Source organism: Megalobrama amblycephala, linkage group LG4 (assembly GCF_018812025.1).
Source record: "Megalobrama amblycephala isolate DHTTF-2021 linkage group LG4, ASM1881202v1, whole genome shotgun sequence".
Lineage (NCBI taxonomy): Eukaryota > Metazoa > Chordata > Actinopteri > Cypriniformes > Xenocyprididae > Megalobrama > Megalobrama amblycephala.
Window position 1 is genome coordinate 52,678,025 of NC_063047.1, and position 15,726 is coordinate 52,693,750.

The 15,726-nt window shown below is 34.4% G+C and overlaps 1 protein-coding gene and 1 long non-coding RNA gene across 4 annotated transcripts in view; one reads left to right on the forward strand and one right to left on the reverse strand.

The window, feature by feature from the left end:
- Positions 1 to 15,473, reverse strand: part of wdr36 (WD repeat domain 36) — a 48,707-nt gene extending 33,234 nt beyond the window's left edge. Inside the window, exons 1-5 of the mRNA XM_048189949.1 lie at positions 15,165 to 15,473; positions 5,543 to 5,570; positions 5,321 to 5,421; positions 4,346 to 4,463; positions 4,118 to 4,250 (exon numbers count right to left, since the gene is read on the reverse strand). Of these exons, the coding sequence (XP_048045906.1) occupies positions 4,118 to 4,250; positions 4,346 to 4,463; positions 5,321 to 5,421; positions 5,543 to 5,570; positions 15,165 to 15,326 (542 nt within the window). The 5' untranslated portion in view covers positions 15,327 to 15,473. The remainder of the gene's footprint in view (positions 1 to 4,117; positions 4,251 to 4,345; positions 4,464 to 5,320; positions 5,422 to 5,542; positions 5,571 to 15,164) is intronic.
- Positions 87 to 5,336, forward strand: LOC125267900. Of its 3 annotated transcripts, none has more exons than XR_007184735.1 (3): positions 87 to 502; positions 4,052 to 4,179; positions 4,394 to 5,335. It is a non-coding gene; the product is annotated as an uncharacterized LOC125267900 (long non-coding RNA). The 3 variants fall into 3 exon arrangements; XR_007184737.1 differs by lacking the exon at positions 87 to 502 and adding an exon at positions 1,445 to 1,505 and having other exon boundaries at positions 4,394 to 5,336; XR_007184736.1 differs by lacking the exon at positions 87 to 502 and adding an exon at positions 3,083 to 3,145 and having other exon boundaries at positions 4,394 to 5,336.
- Positions 15,474 to 15,726: the final 253 nt, after the last annotated feature.

Genomic DNA, 15,726 nt, shown 5'->3' on the forward strand with positions numbered 1-15,726 from the left:
AATCTATACAAACTAAACGGACATGTTAAAAAACAACAAAAAATAAAACTAAAAACAAAAAAAAATTAAAACTTAAAATATGAAAGCAGAAAATATAAAAATCTAATCTGATTCAAAATATTATCAAAAACTATAATAGTATTAAGTAAAAATAGTGATATTCATTTCCCAGAAAAGTCACAAGATGAAAAAGCTGAAACTGTAAAGGGGAGATATATAAACAAGAGGATGACTAAAAATTGTTTGTAGCTGTAACATTGTTTGTGGCTCTTAAAAAAAATTATTTGCCATCTGTTTTTTCCCCCTATAGGAGCCAATGTCTCCTATTGAATTTTTTGTCTGGAGCCCTGCAGTCTCAAACCCGCGTTTTGAAATCGCTGGTGTCTGTGACATCACAGACTACCTTGTAACCAATCAAGACAACGTGTCAGTGGGCTTTAGCGTATCATTAACCATGAGCGCTCTTAAGCAGGAGAGTCTCGAGAGAAGCCAAGTTATCCCGGTATGTTTTCTGTTCATATGAAAAAATTGTTGTTGTTCAAAGCGTTTGTAAGGATATGATTGTTAGAAGGCAGCTGTCTGACTCTGAGATGAAGAACGGGAACATGGTTTGTGTAACATTAGCAACACATTATTAGCTGTTTGATAACGTAGTCAAGCAAAAGGTTAAACATATTAATTACTGTTATGTGTCCGACAGAACCGTCGCAAGGGCTGTGCCAAGTGGGCGAGCACATAGGGCCTCGCGCCAAAGTAAAGTGACAGCTGACTTGAAGTAAAGCCAATAAAGTTCATGTTTTTGTCCTTCGAAATATTTTAATACTATAAAACATAACTAAAACAATATTGCTCTGACCCTGTGCGTGTGACCGTGATTCATGTGCATATGTCAGTCAATGTGGCATCACACATCAAATTCTGAGAAAGCTATTCAGTTCATTTTAAATTCTGATTTTGGCCGCCTTTTGGAATGGGTCAAACATATTACCGGAGAAGTTCAAGTAAATCTGCTAGAAATCCACGCTTATTCAAGGATGTGCATTTATTGCATGGACAGAGATACACAAAGGGTTTTTTATTTAACAAAAAAGTTTAATAAGCCTTATAGCCTAACTATTACGCACCTTTCGCACTATCAGTGAGAGCAACGGTACCGCAGAAGGAGTGTTGCTCTATCTCTAGACGTTTTAAAAGATTTTAAAGGTGCCCTAGAATTGAAAATTGAATTTACCTCGGCATAGTTAAATAATTAGAGTTCTGTACATGGAAATGACATACAGTGAGTCTCAAACACCATTGTTTCCTCCTTCTTATGTAAATTAGATTTGTGCAAAAGTCCTCTGAAGAACAGGTGAATCTCAACATAACACAGACTGTGACGCAACAGTCGGGATCATTAATATGTACGCCCCCAAATTTTGCATATGCCAGCTCATGTGCAAAGCATTAGACAAGCCAGTATTAACATCTGGAGCAGCACAGCCTAATCAACAGACTTTATGCAGGTAAGCAAGCAAGGACAATAGCAAAAATGGCACACGGAGCAATAATAACTGACATGATCCATGATTACATTATATTTTTAGTGATATTTGTAAATTGTCTTTCTAAATGTTTTGTTAGCATGTTTCTAATGGACTGTTAAATGTGGTCAAAGTTATTATTGTTTCTTACTGTATTCACGGAGACAAGAACCATGTCGTTATTCTCATTATTAAACACTTGCAGTCTGTATAATTCATAAACACAACTTCATTCTTTATAAATCTCTCTAACAGTGTCTAATGTTAGCTTTAGCCCCGTTAGCCATGGAGCATACTATCAAACTCATTCAGTATCAAATGTAAACATCCAAATAAATACTATACTTACATGATCTGATATGCTGCATGACGAACACTTTGTAAAGATCCATTTTGAGGGTTATATTAGCTGTGTGAACTTGCAAGCTTGGGGGCAAGGAGCGCGAGCATTTAAAAGGGACACGCACTGAATCGGCGCATTTTTAATTATGCCCCAAAATAGGCAGTTAAAAAATTGAAAAATAAAAAATCTATGGGATATTTTGAGCTGAAACTTCACAGACACATTCAGGGGACACCTTAGACTTATATTACATCTTGTGAAAAAGGGTTCTAGGGCACCTTTAAATCTGAAAATTCCAAAAAGGAACTAAATTGTCAGACATCCATTTAGCGCATGTTCACAGAGGAAAACGACTGAAAAACAGCGCTGGTTGTTCTCTCGATACTGTCAGTTCTACTGGGAAATCGCAGTGAGAGAGCAGTCCAAAGGAATGCATGTAGATTTAGTTTTGCAAAGGCATATTACCAATTCATAATATAGAACACAATTTAAGCATCAAAAAATGTGTGAGCAGTTCAGTTACACAGCTGTTAAAATGAATATACGATGCAAAGCAAACTTTTTTCCTTAAATATGCTCGTCACTACAGCAACGGTAGACTCTGAGCTGGCTTGAGTGGAGGTGGGGCTAATTTGCATATTCATAGATCTGTGTATATTAAATGAGGCAAGGGTGTAAAGTTACATTCAAGCTATTTTAAGGCATGAAGAAAAAAAATTCAAAGGAAAAAATGTTTAAATATGTCATTTTGGTGATCAAAGATGAGTTTTAAGGAATAAAATAATTGACTACAGGGGGACTTTTAAGAAAATGTTGATTATAACTGAATTTATTTAATGAGAGATACAACGTCTACTGTTTAATAAAAAAAAGAAGAAAAAAAGAAGGAATTTTATGTTTTCTCCCCCTGCTGTACCGAATCATGACTTCACAGCGAGGAATGTACCTAACCTAAACGTCATGTTTGTGTACCGTTACACCCCTAATTATTAAAGGTGCCCTAGAATTAAATATTGAATTTATATTGGCATAGTTGCATAACAAGTGTTCAGTACATGGAAAAGACATACAGTGAGTTTCAAACTCCATTGTTTCCTCCTTCTTATATAAATCTCATTTGTTTAAAAGACCTCCGAAGAACAGGCGAATCTCAACATAACACCGACTGTTACGAAACAGTCGGGGTGTACGCCCCCAATATTTGCATATGCCAGCCCATGTTCAAGGCATTAGACAAGGGCAGAACATCTGGATGTGCACAGCAGAATCATCAGACTAGGTAAGCAAGAACAATAGCGAAAAATGGCAGATGGAGCGATAATAACTGACATGATCCATGATATCATGATATTTTTAGTGATATTTGTGAATTGTCTTTCTAAATGTTTCGTTAGCATATTGCTAATGTACTGTTAAATGTGGTTAAAGTTACCATCGTTTATTACTGTATTCACGGAGACAAGAGAGCCATCGCTATTTTCATTTTTAAACACTTGCAGTCTGTATAATGCATAAACACAACTTCATTCTTTATAAATCTCTCCAACAGTGTGTAATGTTAGCTTTAGCCACGCAGCATAGCCTCAAACTCATTCAAAATCAAATGTAATACATCCAAATAAATACTACACTCACATGATCCGATGTATGCGATCAGCATGCATGACGAACATCTTGTAAAGATCCATTTTGAGGGTTATATTAGCTGTGTAAACTGTTTATGCTGTTCAAGGCAAGCACGAGCTCCGGGGGAGGGGGAGCACGAGAATTAAAGGGGCCGCAACCTATATTTCGGTGCATAGTTAATGATGCCCCAAAATAAGCAGTTAAAAAAATGAATAAAAAAAAATGTATGGGGTATTTTGAGCTGCAACTTCACAGACACATTCAGGGGACACCTTAGACTTATATTACATCTTTTAAAAAGAAGTTCTAGGGCACCTTTAATGTTTTTACAATTAATTTAAAAAAAAAAAAAAAAAAAAAAAAGGTATTTTACATCATAGCTTATGCTGATTTTATTTTATTTATTTATTTATTTATTTATTTTAAATCACTGACTCCAGATAGTACTATTCTTGTTAACGTAGGTATTAATGAAAATCATCGTTAAGAATAATGAAAATTACAAACAAAATAAAAAAAATATTCGCATTGTGACACAATTTCTCCTTTTTATCTTTAGAAAATTTGTGGAGAGGCATAAGACTAATATCACCAACTGCATTCAGAATTCATTAGAAGTGCATACTTTGATTTGATGTTCCATAACTGAAGACTCCCTTGACTGCTTCCAAACAGGATTTTGTTCAGGTAGGTGCTCGGGTGCATCAAAGCAGAGACCTCAAATGATGCTTTGTCATATGAAATCTGTAGGTATGTATCTGCAATGAGATTGACAGAACATATTACATACATTGTGAAGATACCCTTGATTCTGCTGAAAGTAATGTAAACCTAGCAAAAATAACAAACCTACCTTCAGACTCGACATCCCAAATAATGACAACATTGTCCTTGTCAACAGAAATAAGATGATCTCCAAAAGGCAACATTAAGTGCACATCAGCTTGATGGCCTGTGTATGTGTGAACAACCTGGATGGAAGAGACAGCAAAATATTACCTCTGACTAATTCTTGTTTCAAAGTCTCTTTAATGTTATGCATCTTTAAAGGTGAAGTATGTAGTTTCTGGCACCTAGCAGAATTACAAAAAAGTTGCCCTTTCGTGAGTCGCGCCTCTCCTACTCATATCACAAACAGCTCTTACGGGTACATGTGAAGGCATGTCTCAACAGGTAAAAGCAGGTTACTTTTAATAAAAGGTTAAAAATATTAGGAAAACATTTAGCTGTGTTGCTATGTGTCATGAGAAAGCAAACGTGTAGGCTAATACTCTCTCTAGAGCGCATGTGAATGTCTCGATTATAATAAACCACCCAACGTATCTGCACCGGGCACATTTTACACTGGACACGTCAAAGTAAATATTAAACTGATAGATTTGTCTTTCTCGGAATGATGATGCTGTATGGTATTATTGAAACATTCTTTGCAGCGCATTGCTTTATTTGTTTTGACGCATTCATGAACTGTGTCATTTTTGAAGATGCAGTGAACTTTGGCTTGCACTTTTGTAACTGAAGCTGAATGTCTTTTCCCATGTACTGCTTCAGTCATGGTCCCACATTGGTTAAACACTCTCTGGCTCCGCCTACTACAATAGCCATGCCCCAAACTCTCGCTTTAGGACGAGCAGGAAAGTGATACGAGCAGACGACTCTATATATTTTGATGGTGCCTGGGAGGCTCAATGTTTACACTTTTGTGGGAGATAAATCCATGAATGGCATACCAATAATAGTCAGTGAACAATAAACTGGGTTAAGACTAATTATAATCTTACATACTTCACCTTTAAGAGCACAGTAACTGTGAACCTTTTTTCTTTACCTCTTTGTTTTTTGCAAAAGCTGAGACAAGTTTTCCATATGCAGCATAGACAAGCATACGGTCTGCCGCCAGGGATGAAATGTCTTCTGGGAGGGCATTACCTGTATAGGTGGTTATTACAACTGTTTCAATCAAATGCATATGGGAAACTATAATTGTTTGATCATGCATGTGCAGAAAATGTGCTGTAACCAAGAAATAAATGTACTGAATCCTACTTACTGACAGCAACGATTCCAAGTTTCTTTACCTGCCAGAAAAAAAGAGATCATTTTATATTGCACTGAAAGCATCACCATAAATTAAGGCTGGGCAATTTTTCCGATTTTGAATAAAAATGTTAGCAAGCGTTACAATTAGACATGTTGACAAAACAGCAATGAAAAATCGTATTAGGAGAAGAAAATGATCCGACCTCATGATGGTGCCGGCGCACCTGATTAACCGCTCTCATGTGACGCTCTATGAACGTAGAACTATCACTATTCTTAAGTGGCTGTTCATTCAGAAATGCATTATAATAATGAGACTCAGGCAGTGGATGGGAAAAAAGGCAGTGTTATTAAACACTATTTTAAGGGGGGACACTACAGGCAAAAACACTTTTTTCAGGCACCTGTCAATTTTGAGATTTTGCACTTTTTGGCTTTTGGCTTTTCATAAAGTGTTTTTTCAGACTGGTGGAAAGAAAACATCCAAAATACACTTATATTTTATAGCACTTTATCTATTTGCGCCTATAGATTTCAATTACAGTAAATATCTTTAAAGGCCATTTTCTCAAAATTATTTTTTTAGAGTCAGAAATCTTCACTTCAGCAGAACTTACATACACCAATCTTTACAGTTTGATTCCTATCTATATTCTGAAGGTTTTTACAGAGGAATTTGCTGATATATAATTTGCCTGATTTTATACAACATTTTATTAATTTAAAAAAAAAATTAATTATTTTTTTCTGGCTGTTTTTTTTCTAGTATTTTCTGATTTATGGAGTGATAAAAAGAGATATACAAAATTCCCTCTGTAAAAATCTTTTAATTTAATATGTCCAAAAAATTAAACAAAGATTTTGAACCTGACATTATCCAATATTCAGATTTTTGTTCAAGAAATGTATGCTAATTAGTACATTTAATTAGATAACACCTCATTTGCATATTTAAACATAACATTTTAGAAAACTTACAAAATATGTTTGCAATTTTTAATGTAATCAACCAGCTGGGGAAGTATGTTGATATCTATTAGTTATTTTTTACCCTATTCACCTGGGGTGTCTTGCCTTAACTTGACCACTGTGTTTTTACACTGCGTTCCAAATTATTATGCAAGTGACATATGAGTAAGATTTCAGTAGAATAAACATTCAGATTTTAGTTTTTCCTAAGAACATGTTTGTTTGTTTATTTATCCGTCTTTTTAGATAACTGGTATCAATCTCAGACAAAATAATTTGCCAGGTCTACTTAGGTAAATGGAAACCCTACTTAGAGGTTGTTCCACATTATTAAGCAAGTCACAGTTCTGATGCAATATGGAGAGGAAGAAAGATCTTTCTGAAGATGAAAAGCATGAAATGGTGCAATGTTGTGCAAAAGGCATAAAAACAACTAATATTGTGTGAAAACTGAAATGGAGATTATCAAATTATCATAAGATTTGTGAGTGATTTAGAGCACAGCAGAACTCGGTCAGATAAAGGCTTATTAAGGAAAGTTCCTGTCAAAAAAATGAATTGTATTAAAAGGGCAGCTATAATAAAACAAATGTTGAGCAGCAAACAGGTATTTGAAGCTGCTGGTGTCTCTGGAGTCTCAAGAAGCTTTCCATGCAGGCTGGCAGTTGTGCGTAAAGATGCATTTTAGCCACCACTAACCAAACCTCACAAAGAGAAACATCTACAGTGGGTGTAGAAATACATTTTCAAACAGTTTTATTGCAGCATGGGATAGTGCATAGTGCATTGCATTTCAGAAGGCACTATCCTCCTTTTTATACCATAGCTGAAAATGGCCAGTTATGAACTCCACATATCTTGCAAAAGTCATTTAAATACCCTCCATCTCACTTCCCAATATTCCAGCCCAAATCATCACCCACCAGCTCCTTGCTGACGTCACAGTCTTGTTGGAACATGGTGGCCATTCACCAACCATCCAGAAATCCATCCATTTAGACCATCCATTGTAGTACGGCATTAGTCAGTAAATAAAACTATTTAAAAATGAGTCTGAGTATGTATTTGTAAACCCACTGTAGATGTTTCTCTTTGTGAGGTTTGGTTAGGGGTGGCTAAAATGCATCTTTATGCACAATTGCTAGCCAGCATGAAGAGCGTCTTGAGACTCCAGAGACACCGGCAGCTTCAAATACCTGTTTGCTGCTCAAAACTGGCTTTTTTATAGCTGCCCTTTTAATGCAATTAATTTTTTTGACAGGAACTTTCCTCAATAAGCCTTTATCTGACCGAGTTCTGCTGTGCTCTAAATCACTCACAGATCTTATGATAATTTGATAATCTCCATTCAGTTTTCACACAATATTAGTTGTTTTCATGCCTTTTGCACAACATTGCACCATTTCATGCTTTTGATCTTCAGAAAGATCTTTCTTCCTCCCCATATTGCATGAGAACTGTGACTTGCTTAATAATGCGGAACAACCTCTAAGTAGGGTTTCCATTGACCTGGCAAATTATTTTGTCTGAGATTGATACCAGTTATCTAAAAAGATGTGGATAAATAAACAAACAAACATTTTCTTAGAAAAACTAAAATCTGAATGTTTATTGTACTGAAATCTTACTGATATGTCACTTGCATATTAATTTGGAACGCAGTGTAGAATGCCGTTTCATGGGTGAGATGCTGCAAAAGACGTGAGACCCAAGTGCAACACCTAAACATGTCCTCCAAACATAAACACAATAGGACAAATAGCGCAATGGAATGCAAAAACCTGTAAAGGACTACAGCAGTATGTTTGATATTTCATGCTTGCATAATGGTGACAGACTGAAAGCTGCTGTTATTTTCTGTTTTTACAAAGCATTTGCTGTTAATAATAGCCTATTACTGGTGTTATTTATTGCTATTACTTTTTGGCTAAGAAATATTTAGCATTTTCTTATTTTATATTATTTCTGAGTATATAGGATGTGTTTAAGATAAGTTTGTACAACATTTGCCTTCATATTTCAGGCATATTTTCTGCAAAGATATTTAACAAATTGTTTTACATTACACCATGTTGATCAATTCATGTGTGGTGCACTTGGAATGGAACTTTTTTTAACCAGATTGTTAATAAAGAGAATGTTACTTAAATTATATTGTAGTTAAGGTAAGTTGACTAATTAAACAGTAAAAAAAAAAAAAAAAAAAAAATTTATTTTTTTGCCATATCGCCCAACCCTACCATAAATAAAAAGCAATATTATATTACTTATTATTTCTGCATTCATCACAAGTTATTACACTATTATTACAATTATTATTACACAACATAGTATTTTAATTATAAACACCATTTTTGGCTAATTACTCTATCTAAAAAACTATGGCTATGCAAATAAATACTGAGTAATAATGATATTGAACAACATGTATATAAACAACACAAATACATGTAACATGGTGCAACTAAGACAATGTAAAATAATGTGATGCCAAAGTATGCACAAAATTAATCTGTCACTTTGAGACAAAACAAAAACATGCATATCTAAACCGGTTTAAAGGTATAGTTCACCCAAAAATGAAAATTTGATGTTTATCTGCTTACCCCCAGCGCATCCAAGATGTAGGTGACTTTGTTTCTTCAGTAGAACACAAATGATGATTTTTAACTCCAACCGTTGATGTCTGTCAGCCTTATAATGCGAGTCAACGGTCACACAGTTTGTGTCAATAAACATGCACAGACGAATCCAAATTAAACCCTGCGGTTCGTGACGACACATTGATGTCCTAAGACACGAAACGATCGGTTTGTGTGAGAAACCGAACAGTATTTATATAATTTTTTACCTCTAAAACACCACTATGTCCAACTGCATTCAGCAATTGCTTGGTGATGTCTGATTGCGCTCTGACAACGGCAGTGATGTCTCGCACATATACTTCAATGAGTGCTAGACATCACTGTCGTTGTCAGAGCGCGATCAGACCTCACGAATCGAGTGATCAATTCAGGACATCAATGTGTCGTCACAAGGCGCAGGGTTTAATTTGGATTCGTCTGTGCATGTTTATTGACTCTTATAAACTGTGTGACCATTGACTCACATTATAAGACTGACAGACATCAACGGTTGGAGTTAAAAATCATTATTTATGTTCTACTGAAGAAACAAAGTCACCTACATCTTGGATGCGCTAGGGGTAAGCAGATAAACATCAAATTTTCATTTTTGGGTGAACTATCCCTTTAATTAGTGCCTAAACTACTGGTACTGTGCTACCAGAAAGTGACGTCATTTTTGCAAAAAGTACTGTAGTACACAATAGTTACATGATGTAACTATCGTGTTACATCATGTAACATGATAGTTACATCACTGTTCCGAATGGCACTGTTCCGAGCAAACGTGCTGTGATCTTAATCCTCAGACATCATCAAGATTCACATGCAATAAGTGAGAAAAATTGTTTTATTCTTAGCTTTTTATGTCAACGACTTTATAGTGACTAATTTTAACTTTGTTTGAAAACTCGATCATATGGGCAAAAGCAAGGTGAAACATCACTCCGAGGCGAACATGAAGAAAAATGAAAATATGGTGCCATCCCAACTAGTCGCACAGTATCCTGATGATACAATGCTGACAGATTTAACTTCTGATTCGGTTGACACAGTCAATCCAGAGAAATTCTTGGCAACTCCACTGCCGTGCACACCAGCTAAAAGTCCAGCGCCAAAAACAGGAAAGATAACATCTCCTGACTGTGACCTCAACAAGGTTATGGTTGCCATTCAGTCTCTTTCCGCAAAAAGATACCACCAACCATGACGAGAGGATCTCCACGCTGGAAAAGAAGACTTTAGACTTGAGAGAAGAGAACAAACAACTCAAACTTCAGCTGCTGGAGGCCAACAGTTATCGACGAAGATGGGGACTGAGACTGCACGGAATGAAGGAGGAAGATCATCAAGAAAATATTCACGATCTGGTGATCAATGTTCTTGGCAAGATTTCCCCGAAAATTGCTGGAAAATTACCGGAGATGGTGGATTCTGTGCACAGAATTGGAAAGAGGAAAGATGGCAACTTAGCGAGAGGTATAATTATTCAATTCAGCATGCGTCACTTTCGGGATATTGTATGGAGGGATGCAAGAGGTTCGAAATTCCTAGAGGAAGCCCATCTTCGTCTAAAAGAAGACCTGTCACCTGAGGAAAGAGCAGCACGGGCCAAGGCATGGCCGTTGGTTCAAAAAGCCAGAGAAGAAGGCAAAAGAGCGTCTTTCATCGGTGCTTTTGCTTACATCGAAGGTAAAAAAAGTGAATATTGACATTTAGTTAACATTGAGTGAACACACAGACAATTTCATTGTCCCTAAAAACTTACAATGTGGACTTGCAATATTGGTTTATTTCTTGTTGCATGTGAGATCCTGATGGGTCTATTTGTTTTCATAGTAACAAATAGCTTAAGCTAATTTAGGAGGTCTTGTTCGTTGTTGTTCTGTGTCTGTTTTTGTCTTTGTTTTCTTTATCTTTTGGATGACAGTTCATAATTTTTGGAAATTAGACTTTATTTCTCTTAATGTCAGAGGTTTAAGGAATATAGATAAAAGGAAAGCACTTTTTCTTTTTATTAAACACAGAGAAGCTCAAATTATTTTTTTCCAGGAAACACATTCTTGTGATAGTGACCTAAAGTTTTGGAAATTGCAGTGGGGCGATTCTGTATTTTTCTGTCATGGAACAAACCATTCTGCGGGGGTCGCTGTTTTCTTAAACAAATTAAAGGGAGATGTAGTGGAAACAATTTATTCTGGAGAAGGGAGGTGGATTATAATAATTGTAAACACAGACGATACGAAATTTATCATTCGTAATGTCTATGGACATAATAATAGCTCTTTAAATGTATGCATGTTTAAAACAACTTAGCCAGTTATTACTATATTTAAAAGGAAAATACACAGATGCTTACCTGCTGATTGGAGGTGACTTCAATGAAGTTCACAATGATTCCACAGATAGAATCCCTCCAAAGAACAGTACATCTAAAGTTTTTGATCGGCTGTGTGATAATTTAAGTTTTTTACATCCACACGATAAATAATATACATGGACAAATAATTATATGACTCGCAAGTCACGAATTGACTTTTGGCTCTTATCTACTAATGCAATTCAAATTTGTTTCAGATACTTCAATCGGTTATTCACCTTTATCAGATCATAGATTCATTTCAATTTCTTTGATTGGTAAGGCAGACAGTTGTAAAAGAATTTGTGGATGTTGGAAATTCAATAATAAACTACTTTTAGATGAAAAATTTGTGGATTCTGTCAAAAAAACTGCTTATGTTTTGGAAGATAAATCAATGAGTCAGACTCAAAGATGGGAATTTTTTTAATTCAAAGTCAGGCAAAGTGGCAAATTCCAAAAGATGTCATGAGATTCTCAATGAGCTTGACAAGTTATTATCTAAAGAAACTCTTAATACAGAGGAGGAAAATGTTTTGGCTAGTCTGAGAAATGAAATAGACGATCATTACTTAGAATTAGCTAAGGGTGCATTTATAAGATCTAGGGCTAAATGGTTGGAAATGGGAGAGAAAAATACCAGTTCTTTTTTTGCTCTGGAAAAGAGAAATATTAAAAAGAATTGTCTAACAGCTTCGAAAATTGATGGTAATATAAACAAAAACCCCTGTCAAATTAATAAATATGTATATTCTTTTTTTAACGAATTATACGGCTCAAATTATAATGAAAACTATGCAATAAAAAAAAAAAAAAAAAAAAAAAAAAAAAATCAAACCTTACACTCCAGTGATCTCAAAGTGAATTTAAAGCGGTTTGTGAAAATGACCTTTCTTTAGAAGAACTTATCAAAGCAATGCAGTCTATGAAGAAAGGTAAATCCCCTGGTTCAGATGGCCTTACTATTGAGTTTTATGAACACTTTTGGGAAATTATTAAGAGACCATTACTTAGAATGTATAATGAATGTTTTATTAATGAAGAATTATGCACCTCTATGAAACAAGGCCTTATTACCCTGATACAAAAACCAGGTAAAGATCTTCTCTCCCTTGACAACTGAAAGCCAATAACATTAAATTTAGATTATAAAATTGTATCATTAGTTTTTGCCAGAAGATTAAAATCTGGTCTGTGTGAAATTATTAATGAAACTCAAACAGGTTTTATGCCTAAAAGACATATACGTTATAATATTAGGTTAATTTTAGATCTTATAGATTATGCCGCTCATTAAATCAGAAGCAGTCATACTGTTTCTAGACTTCTACAAAGCGTTCGATACCATCGAGCATAATTTTATATTCTCTATGTTAGAACTGTTTGGCTTTGGAGAGAAATTTATAAAGATGGTTAAAATGATATATAAAGATATTAATAGTTCCGTTTTCTTACAGTTTGATACATCTACGAGATTTCCTATTAACAGGGGAGTCAGGCAAGGTTGTGGAATTTCCCCTTTATTGTTCCTGTTAGTTTTGGAATTACTGTTGTTGAATATTCGAAATAATCCTGATATTAAAGGGTTGTCAATTTTCGACCGTGAGACTAGAATTTCGCAACTTGCGGACGATACAAACCTGTTTTTAGAAAACACAAATCAGGTTGCTGGGGTTCTTGAAACTATAGATTCCTTTACACAGGCTTCTGGTCTAAAATTAAATATTCCCAAATGTGAAATTCTTTGTCTATATGATAGCCTTGAAACTTCTGTAAATGATATACCTATTAAAGATAATGTGAAATATCTCGGTATTTATATCGTCAGGAAAATTGTAATTGAAATTCCTAAATGAATTTCCTTCCTAAAATTAAAAAAGCAGTTCTTTTAATAAAAGCTGAAGGACTGTCTCACTTTATATACCCATCTTTCTCATCATTTGTCCATGATAATTCTTGTAAATACATCAATAGTTTACTGTTCAAACTTTTTTGGAAAAACAAACATCAGCATTTGAAAAAACATGTTATATGTGGTAAGAAATCTGATGGAGGTTTTGACATGTTTGATTTTTTTGACGTTAATTATACCTTCAAAGTAAACTTTGTTTTGTTCACAATTTCTCCCCACATAAAGTGAAACTGTGGAATAACGAGAGCATTCTAATTAAGAACAAGTCCAGTTTTTTTAAGAATTGGCATGAGAAAGGTATCATCTTTGTGATATGCTAGATCCACATGGAATGTTTATTCTTAATATGATTTCATGTCTAAACACAATTTTCCAGTTGTCCATAAAGAATTTTTTACAATGGTAAAAGCTATACCTAATGGTCTTGTTCATTTAATGAGATGTCACTTATCATTTAAAGAGATTGTAAAGAGTAAACAGAAATTGTTGGTTATTTATGACCCAAAATGTAGTAACAAAATGATAAGAAATGTATTTCAGTCTAGAAAAAGAACTAGACTGAACTAGACTGAATTTTCCCCAAGGGGAATTTTTTTCTGGAATTCTTTAATAGATAAGATTAAATGGAAAAAAGCATGGCTCTTACCCTAGAAATTGTGTGTCCCCAATAAAGTTAAAGAACTACATTTAAAAATGTTGCACAATATATACCCCACTAATGAAATTATTTCTAAATTAGTAACACTTGTTTGAATTGTAATTTTTGTAAGTCTAGTATTGTGTCAATTGATCATCTTTTCTTCAAATGCCCCCTTGTTAAAGAATTTTGTTCCGATGTGTCATTTTTTGGCTTTGAAATCTAATTTGGTTATTGATTTAACTATGAGTGATATATTCTGTTATTTTTCACATTGTAAACAAAATATAGAATATATAGGAAATTTAGTTTTTTAATATTACATTCATAAATGTAAATTTTCCTCAACACTGCCCAAATTAAACCACTTTCTCTGTGACCTTAACTATTTAATTATAACACTAAAAAAAAAAAAAAATTAACAACAAAAAGTGTCAAATTTATGAATCTCTATAATGATCTGATGAATGTTACGTAAATTGCTATATTACCTCTATTTTTATTTCTTTTTTATTTATTTTGATTGCTTTCCTTTCACTACTTTATACATTAGTCTTCCTTATTATTTATGTTTGATGTCATCCATTGTTATATTGATATGATTAAGTTGTTCTTGTTCAAACCTGCAATTAAAAAAAAATTAAAAAAAAAAAAAAAAAAAAAAAAAAAAAACATAGTTACATGGATTTAGACGTAACTTTGGTGGTACAGTGATGGTATCACATGGCATTAATATGGTACAAAAGTTTTTGAAACGCTTGTTTAGAGTTTTCCACGGTACCATGGTATTACCTTGTTTTTGGACATGGTACTAATATCGTATTTTGGACATATACAATGGTGGTACTATTTCTGGACATATCATGATACGTAAATCTCCATACAAACTGTACCATGCACCAAGGTATTTACATTGTATTCTAAGGTACGTTCAAGAATACCATGACACGCATGGTAGGCTACTACACTTTTGTGAAGTTACGTTACCATGGTTTTTAAATAAGTACTTCAAATAATGGCATGGTATTACCACTGAAGATGTTCAAAACAGGTCAGACACTAAGAACTTAGCATGTAATTTTTTATAAAGAGATTGTTTTGACTGAATGCCATTAATGAATTCGCACTTACATTATACGTGTGGAAACACTGTCCGACTGCAGTGATCACATAGAACTCTCTGTGTTTCTTATGGAAGCGAAGCACGTGCGCCAGATGATTAGAGTAAAGCCCCAGCGCCCTGAATCCAGAGAAGATTACACTTCCTTTCTTTCCCGTAGACATACTGATCATATATTTTCACCCGCCGAACCTTAAACTTCACTGACTGTGCACGGAATCCCAATAAAAGTTTAACCCCGTTTCCTCCACATTTCTGTTATCGGGACTCCATGCTGTCGAATAGTGTTACACTAAACACAGTTCGTCTGGAAACTTTCTACAATGGGTTCCTACTCACACCATTAATCATCCCATTTTCAAAAATGTTTTCCTACATTGCAACCTTTCTTTTTCAATTTGTTAAAAAAGAGAACACATGGCTTTATTGAATTAATATAAATGCATAATTCTTTATTGTCATACACTGTTGTCTACATATATAGTACATAGGCTTATATATTAGTAGTCTGTTCATATAAAAATGTAAAAAAAAATATGCAAAAAAACAAAACAAAACATATAAATATTTAAC